The sequence below is a fragment of the Pteropus medius genome, unplaced genomic scaffold, assembly GCF_902729225.1.
Source record: "Pteropus medius unplaced genomic scaffold, Ma_sr-lr_union100, whole genome shotgun sequence".
In the NCBI taxonomy this organism is placed as follows: Eukaryota; Metazoa; Chordata; class Mammalia; order Chiroptera; family Pteropodidae; genus Pteropus; species Pteropus medius.
In genome coordinates, this window is record NW_024348242.1 from 1,179,845 (window position 1) to 1,188,051 (window position 8,207).

At 63.9% G+C, this 8,207-nt stretch overlaps 1 protein-coding gene across 2 annotated transcripts in view; it reads left to right on the forward strand.

Annotated features, from left to right (window-relative positions):
* Nucleotides 1-8,207, forward strand: part of RIMBP2 (RIMS binding protein 2) — a 140,030-nt gene that overhangs the window by 117,024 nt on the left and 14,799 nt on the right. For both annotated transcript variants that reach the window (XM_039879221.1, XM_039879222.1), the window contains exons 10-14: nucleotides 1,119-1,928; nucleotides 4,198-4,349; nucleotides 4,477-4,914; nucleotides 6,245-6,385; nucleotides 7,163-7,321. In XM_039879221.1, the coding sequence (XP_039735155.1) occupies nucleotides 1,119-1,928; nucleotides 4,198-4,349; nucleotides 4,477-4,914; nucleotides 6,245-6,385; nucleotides 7,163-7,321 (1,700 nt within the window). The remainder of the gene's footprint in view (nucleotides 1-1,118; nucleotides 1,929-4,197; nucleotides 4,350-4,476; nucleotides 4,915-6,244; nucleotides 6,386-7,162; nucleotides 7,322-8,207) is intronic.

The following is an 8,207-nucleotide window of genomic DNA, read 5'->3' on the forward strand; positions in this document are numbered from 1 at the left end:
CATCATTATCATCATCACCATCACCACCATCATCATCATCATCATCTGCCCGTGAGTCCAAATGAGGCTGTGTTTAGAGAGGACCTCAGGGCAGTGATTGACTTTTTGAGACCCACCCTTTTGATAGGGTCAGGAGCAGAATCAGAGTCTCCTGTTCATCTGGTAGAACCCAGGACTGATTGAGTGGTCAGCCTGCCCTCTCCTGGGCCTGTCACAGGGAGTATGTTGGGAACAGACCCCCATGTTAAGCATCTCCCAGCCTCTTGGGTTGCATGGCCTCCAGTCAAGCCCTCTCTGCAGACTGCGATGAACTGGAGGGGAATAGCCACTTCCCACTGGCACAGAAAGATGACCCAAACTGAGCAGTCTCTGAAGCTCCTCAGAACACTTGTCAGTGCTCAGGGCCTCTGCTTCTAGCTGGCTTTGAGCCCCTTGAATAGAGAACACACAGAAGTTAGACCATTTCACGAAACCAGAAGAGGTCCCCGTCGTGACTGTCCAGAGCCACAGGAGCTAGTTAGATGGCATTTTTTTTGCCTCTCAGCTTACAGGTGGTTATGGCAGCAATCGATTGTCACCAACTGGACACACTGGGAATTTCAGTGAGATGCACACAGCGCTTTGCAAGGCGGATAAAGTTGCCTTTAGTTCCTGCGTGTACAATCACTCGATCAAAAATAAGAGTAAGATATATGTTAGCTTCCAAAACCCACATACTCTACATGTGTGTTCACCCTCCTAACAAACACCGATGGCCTGGAGTCGCTCTCGGCTGCTCAGTCGTGGTGACCAGCACAGGTCTTGCCCTTACAGAGCGCTGTCCCACTCAGGCGAGGGGGTCAGCATGTGGACGCAGGTTAAGTGGACTCAGTGGTTCAGGCTGCGACAGGCCCTACAGAGGAAGCAGACCGGCCGACGGAGGGCTTCAGCACAGGGCAGCGGTGGCTGTCGGTTGCGGGCCGGGGCCTGAGGAGGTGACGAGAGGGTTCCTGCACAGAGCTGAGGCACCCCACTGTGAAGCTGTCACTTCCCCGTGGCCCCCCCAGGGAGGCGTGCTGAGTCTCCTGCGGGTCCACGGGGCCCCCATGTGGTGGTGACTCTGTCCTCGCCCCCGACAGGCGAACTGCTGGATGGGCAGCGGGGGCTCGTGCCCTCCAACTTCGTGGACTTCGTCCAGGACAGCGAGTCTCGACTGGGCACGCTGGCGACCGGACAGGACCAAAACCTCATCAACCTTTCGGGCATCGGCCCGGAGGCGGAGAACATTCTCGACCTGCACTCCCCCACGCCCCCCGACTCCGGTGTCACCGACGACAGCACGGGGACGCTGGCCGCGGACGTCGACGACGTTGGAGAAGACACTGTGCCTTACCCTAGGAAGATCACCCTCATCAAGCAGCTCGCCAGGAGCGTCATCGTGGGCTGGGAGCCGCCGGCCCTGCCGCCGGGGTGGGGCGCCGGGAGCAGCTACAGCGTCCTGGTGGGCCAGGAGCCGCGCCTGAGCCTCCCACTGGCCGGCAGGACCAAGGCCCTCATCGAGAAGCTCGACATGGCGGCCGGCACCTACCGCGTGTCCGTGCAGTGCGTCACGGGCCGGGGAAGCTCGGACCCGCTGCGCTGCACCCTGCTGGTGGGCAAAGATGTGGTGGTGGCCCCGTCGCAGCTGAGGGTGGACAACGTCACGCAGACCTCTGCCCAGCTCTCCTGGCTACCCACCAACAGCAACTACAGCCACGTGATCTTCCTCAACGAGGAGGAGCTGGGCGTGGTCGGGGCCGCCAGGTACAAGTTCCCGCTCTTCAATCTGCGGCCCAGCGTGGCCTACAAGGTGAAGGTGCTGGCCAGGCCCCACCAGATGCCCTGGCAGCTCCCCCTGGAGCAGAGGGAGAAGAAGGAGGCCTCCGTGGAGTTCGCCACGCTGCCTGCAGGTGAGTCTGTGCTTCCGCGGGGCCCCGGGGCGAGGACACCGGAAGCCACTCCGCATGTGACATGGGGATGGGCCGGGGGAGGGAGGGAGCCGAGGGAAGCTGCATACGGCCAACATATCCTGGCGTCGTCCTGGAAAATCCCTTAAATCGGCGTCGGTGAGCGAGGACTATGGGGAGTGCGCGCACGTGCGTGTGCGTGTGCGTGTCTGTGCGTTCGTGTGTGTGAGGGAGGGAGGGCTCTGGTCGTGTTTCGGGGCCGTGGTGTTGGAAATGTTTAGCACTTGCACAAGCAGGAGGCTTCTCCGCAGAAGGTGGGAGGAACGAGACGACCCTCGGGGACGGGGACGGAGGGTCACAGGTCGCCGGGCGCTCGCCCCAGACGTGCGCAGCTGTGGGGCCGTGAACGGAGCGCACACACGCCACCTCTTCCCGTTGACACATACGCGCGCATGGGCGGGTTCTCGTGGGGACACGGTTCCCCAGTAACCCTGCCTGGGTCCCGGGCGCCTCTACTACAGAGCCCCCTACCTCCTCGCCGTCCTCAGCGTGACAAAAGGGATGGCTCCCTGTCCCTTCTGCACACACTCCCGGGAACTGCAGAGACAGTGACGAGGGCAAACCGACCATCTGCCCGTCCCCCGACCTATCCAGATCCCAGTGCTGCTCAGTTACCGGCCACGGCCACCTCCACCTCCAGAACTGTCCTGCTGACGAGTCCGATGGCCGAGCCCTCCCCCGTCACTGTCTCTGGGTCAGTGTCAACCGCAGGCTGGAGGTGGCAGAGCTGCAGCCACTCTGTCCCCTTCTCCCGCTGGCCCTGGGCCTCTGGTGCTTCAGGGTGCGTACAAACCGGTGCCGAGGAGACCCCAGGCTGGGGCAGTTCCTGACTTCCGTCCTTGGGGACGGTGAGGGCAGCGTCCCGTGTAAATGAGCTGTCCGGTGCTGAGCCAGGCTGCGAGTCGTCGGCACTGACGGAGCCGTGACCGACATGTCACACTGTGTCAGCACTAGGCACCACCTAACCGCAGGGAGGCTGTAAGGACCTGGTGGCAGCGTGGAATGGTCCTCTGTCTCTGCAAACGGGCCACAGGCTAGCGGCCTCCGGCGCTTGGCAGCAGAGTGGTGTCCCGAGCCTTCAGTTCAGCTGCAGAATGAGCCCGTGCTGAGACCACGGAGCTCACGTGGTGGGAAGTGCGGGTACGAGTGTGAGAATGTGCGGGCACAGAAAAGCCCCCGGACGCAGCCACCCTCCTGCCTCCAGGGGCGTCGCTTGGGGAACTCTGCAAGCCTGAGAATGTGACGCTCACGGCCTCCCCCTGAAAAGCGGAGTGTTCGTCCCTTCCCAAAGGAACTGCTGTGGGCTCCCAAGCAGGAGGGTGTGGGGGCTCCACCCCAGCCCGGAGGGAAGGAGCCACGTGGGGTGCAGTGCAGCACAGCCACCCCACTGTCACCAGAAGCCACCAGGTCCCCGGCCCTAGGACCACTGCCGCCTCGTTGCTCGAATTAGCAGCTCGAGACTTTGTCTCGCGAGGTCCAGTCTGCACGACTCGAGCAGGCCCGGCACCAGCGGGGCTGTGCCAGCTGCTTGACAGCAGGTCTGCATGCGGGGCTGACGCCTGGGGTCACATGGCCCCCTCGGAACTCTGTCTCTCCACACCGGTCAGTCCCCTCTCCCAGGAGGTGGCAAGCTGGGTGACATACAGTCCAGGCTCACACACTCGAGAGAGAGCCGGGGGGGAGAAGGAAGGCGGGAGGCGGGCTGGAGAAAGGAAGGGCCTGTCTCCTCCGCTGGACTGGGAGCCCCTGGCCGCTGCGAAGCTGTCACGGGGCTGACCGGCCGGGCCCGAGTCACACAGGCCCAGGCGGCTCCATCCAGCTGCACGGACTGGGGACCGGTCCGGGCGTAGAGGAGCAGCTCCGCGCGCCTGGCAGCCGCCGCGGCCACTTGCTTTCCCACTGGCCTCCCTGCCCTGGCGACTTTTCCTCATGCTTTGTTTTTATCAGAGTTGATCTACAATGTCCCGTGAGTTTTGGGTGTACGACATAAGGTTTCAACATTTACGTGCCTCATGGACCAGTGACCGTCTGTCACCACAGAGTGATTACCCTGCTATCGACTGTCTGTCACGCCCAGTGACTTATTTCTGTTATAACTGGGAGTCTGTGCCTCTGATGGATTGCCTTTTCTCCAGGTGACACCAGCTGAGCGTGGTGACAACTCGCCTGTCGGGGTCAGGCCCTAAAAGGTCCTCTGCCATCTGTCCCACAGGTCCTCCTGCCCCCCCACGAGACGTCACTGTCCAGGCTGGAGCCACCCCAGCAACCATCCGTGTCTCCTGGCAGCCGCCCGCGCTGACCACCACTGGGCTGTCCTCTGGCGCCAGCGTGACGGGCTACGGCGTGTATGCGAAGGGGCAGAGGGTGAGCGGGACGTCCGGGGCCCCGGTCGCGGCCATGAGCAGCGGTCGGAGGTGGCCCCCCACTCACGGGCGTGGGGGAGGGGCTGTCCGGCTGCGGGGACCACCTGTGAGCAGGCTCTCTGTGGCAGGTGGCCGAGGTCAGTGCCCCCACGGCGGACAGTGCCACTGTGGAGCTCCCGCGGCTCCGGAGCCTGGATGCCAAGGCCGTGACCGTGCGGACCCTCTCTGCGCAGGGCGAGTCCGTGGACTCTGCCATCGCTGCCATCCCCCCTGCCCTCCTGGTGCCTCCTGCCCCCACACCGAAGCCATTAGCAAGTGCCGGAGTCCCCGATACCAAAGATGACCGCCTGGGTCCCCACGTGAAGGTAGACGAGGCCTGGGAGCAGAGCCGGGCACCGGTCCCAGTCCACGGGCACATGCTGGGGCCACCCAGCCTGCAGGGCCCCGGCAGGCGGTCGCCCTCACCCAGCCGGATCCTCCCGCAGCCGCAGGGCGCCCCGGTGTCCACCTCCGTCGCCAGGGCCATGGCCCGGAAGGCCGCAGAGAGAGTGGCCGAGAGCAGCAGGGTAAGGCTGGCCTCGCCCGTGGCCCAGCAGGGGTGGGGCCTTCTTCGGCGCCCGGAGCCTGTCCCAAGGGCCCCGGACACAACTGTGCTTTGCGGACAATGTGGCCTCAGCTGACCAGAGGAAACGGCCTGGCTTAGAAAACGGGCCGTGACCAACAAAACTGGCCAGGTTTGGTCTGTGTCGAGGGATCTGGGGGCACCTCCTGGAAGTTGGCTTGGGGACCCGATTCCTAACCGAGCACGCCTCCTGGCGTTGCTCACTCCTGAGCCCCCGCTGTGTGTGTGTGTGTGTGTGTGCGTGTGCGTGTGTACCCGCGTGTGTGTGCGTGTATCTGTGTCTGTGTGTCTGTATCTGTGTCTGTATATGGCACACACAGACAGACAGACATACCTACAAATACACATACAAAAGAAGTACACAAATACATTTCCATCCTGGGCGCATCTGTCTGCCAGGTGCCTAGGTCTGCTGCGTGGTCTTGGGCAGAGGGGCAGTGGCAGTCGGCGGTCCTCCCAGCACTGCCCACAGCCTATAGGGCCTCTCCAGGCTGCTGCCCCTGGCAGTGCCTTCTCTGAATGCTGGTGCCAGGGACTCCCCGGGAGGTCAGAGCCAAGAGACAGGCCACATCTGGACACTGGGAGGCAAGGGGGCTGTGGAGACGATGCTTCAGCTTCTAGAAACATCAGAAACCAGGCTTTATGTGGAACCTCTCAGTTTGTTCAGTATTAGCCACTAATACCTAAAAAGCACTTAAATACTGGTCTGTGATCTCTGACCGAAAGGCCGGGACGTGCACGTGTGTCATGGGCCACCGCCCTGGGCTCTGGGGTCCCACACCACAGAAGCCCCGGCCTGCCAACCCTCGCAGCTTGGAGCTTTTGGCAAAGCCCTTTTGGATGGTGCGAGCACCCTAAGACCTGCAGACAGGACCCAGAGAGGGACTGGAGGCAGAGACCGGGCCCAGGACCAGCTCCCAGGCAGCTCTCAGGAGGCCTGGGGAGAAAGCAGAAGATGCTGAGTGCGCACCGTCAGAGCCGGGCTCCTCCGCGGGCCCACGGCGCTCCCAGCACAGTCGAGGATTAGTCCCGCTGTGCGTGGTGGGGAGGCGGCAGGACCCGCCTGTGTCACAGCCAGGCAGCCCAGGAGCCCGCCCAGGAGCCCGCGCCGCGGCCTGCTTGACCCAGGCTGCAGGGTTGGGTGAAGGAGAGGGGCAGTTCCAGGCGGCGTGGGGGCCTGGACGTCCCCTCCCCATGCAGCCATGGTCAGGAGGCCTCGCCACCCGCCTGGCCCTCCCGACCACCTCGCTCACCCTTTCCTTCCTCCTTCCAAGCTAGAGAAAAGGAGTGTGTTCGCGGAGAGGGGCGGGCAGTACGCGGACTCAGACGAGGAGGACGGCTACGAGTCCCCAGACGCCAAGCGGCGGGGTGCATCGGTGGACGACTTTCTGAAAGGCTCGGAGCTCGGCAAGCCGGTGAGTGGCGCCTGGCTGTCACCGCCTCACACAGGCCTCTCGAGGTCCAGAGACCCCAGGTCGTGACAAAGACGGGACAGCGCCGGGCTACAGGACGACAGCCGCAGTCTGGGAAGTTTAGACTTGACGGTGCCAGTGCATTTGTGACCTCATTTGGGGACAGTTTCAAAAGTGTAGTCTGCGTTTTAAAGGCGGCTTCTCCGGTGACCCTGTCACACTGCCCCAGCCTCTTCCCCGTAGCACAGTCTCCACCTGGCGCCAGCCACCTACCTGGGCACGGAGCAAGCCCAGCCTCCAGGGTCCCAGTCCCACCCCGGCCCAACGTGCGTGCATGTCAGAGCATGTGGTGTCCTTTAAGCTCTTAAACGCTGGTGAGGGGCACAGACACCCACTTCCCCATACACCACTCTACTGCACGACCTAGGTCTCATGTGCGCACTGTCCCCTGAGCCACGGCCACCTGAGTGCATCGCCTCTGGCTGAGCCCTTGTCTCGTCACCAAGGCAGAGGGGCCAACGGCGCCTGGGAAAGCGTGTTCCCCAGCCCCAGGCTGGCCCCCCTGCCTGCAGCCCAGGCTCTGCGCCTGTTGCCAGCCGGTCCTCCCTCTGCCGCCCAGCTCACGAGTGTGTGGACGGTGACGCCCTGTGTCCTCGCATCGCAGCGAGTGGCACTCACGCACGGGCGCATCTTGCGGGGGGTGGGGGGGCAGCACGCAGAGCCTCGCGGGGAGCGCACGCGTCGGGCGATGCCCACTGTGTCCCCTCTGCCTGCTCCCAGCCGCACTGTTGCCATGGTGAGGAGTACCACACGGAGAGCAGCCGGGGGTCCGACCTCTCGGACATCATGGAGGAGGACGAGGAAGAGCTGTGCTCGGAGATGCAGCTGGAGGATGGGGGCAGGCGGCGGCCCAGCGGCACGTCCCACAGCGCTCTCAAGGTCAGTGGCCGGGACGCTGGCTCCCTCCGTCACCCTGTCCCTTTGCTGGGGCTGCGGGGCCAGCTCAGGGGGTCTCGCCCTGCCCCTAGAAGCTCACGGATAAGATCGGCTTCTTTCTCATCGCTGAGGTTGCATCCAAGAATTTCCTGTCCTGCTGGTCCCTCCTCGTCCCCAAAAAGCCTGGGTAGAGTTTAGGGGGGCCTCTTAGGGGCGCCCAGCAGGGACTGAGTAGGGAAGAGCCAGACTTGAAGACCCCACACCTAGCCTTAAGTGCTCACCCAGGAGAGCAGGGCTCAGCCTGAGGCGGGGGAGGGACGGGCGAGGCATGGGGGATGGCCACCCTGGCATCGGGGGTCCCACATGTAAGCCCTTCCTGAGACACTTCCCGTTGGAGCCCCGCACCCTCCGTGTCCACCGCTGGCAGTCAGCGAAAGGTCTGATGGGAAGGCACGTTCCGGAAGCTGAGCCAGTGAGAGCTTGGCCCGCGGCGCGTGCGCCCTGTCCTTGCCAGGGGCTGTCCCATCGCCGCGCTGGCTGGCTGCTCTGGGCTCTTACACGCTGCGCCAGGCAGTGCGAGCTGCGTGCCAGGCACTGCACCTGGCCAGGGGGACAGGCGGGATGTGGTCCTCACCCCCCAGCCTTAGAGGGGACAGACAGGCCGGGCAGCTCGCAGGGGCTTGAGGCTTGCAGTGGGGGCGGAGCGCCAGCCCTGCGGCCTCAGTCGTGCCTTTTGAATGGCGGAGAGAAGGCGGCGTCCAAATGTGGCTTCTAGCCTGGCGCCCCCTTGCGCAGGAAGACCGAGTGCCGGACCCTGCTGAGGCCCCGCCCCCAAACCCCCGGTCCCCACGCGACCCCACTGGCTCCCGCCCACCCCCGCCAGCTCCTA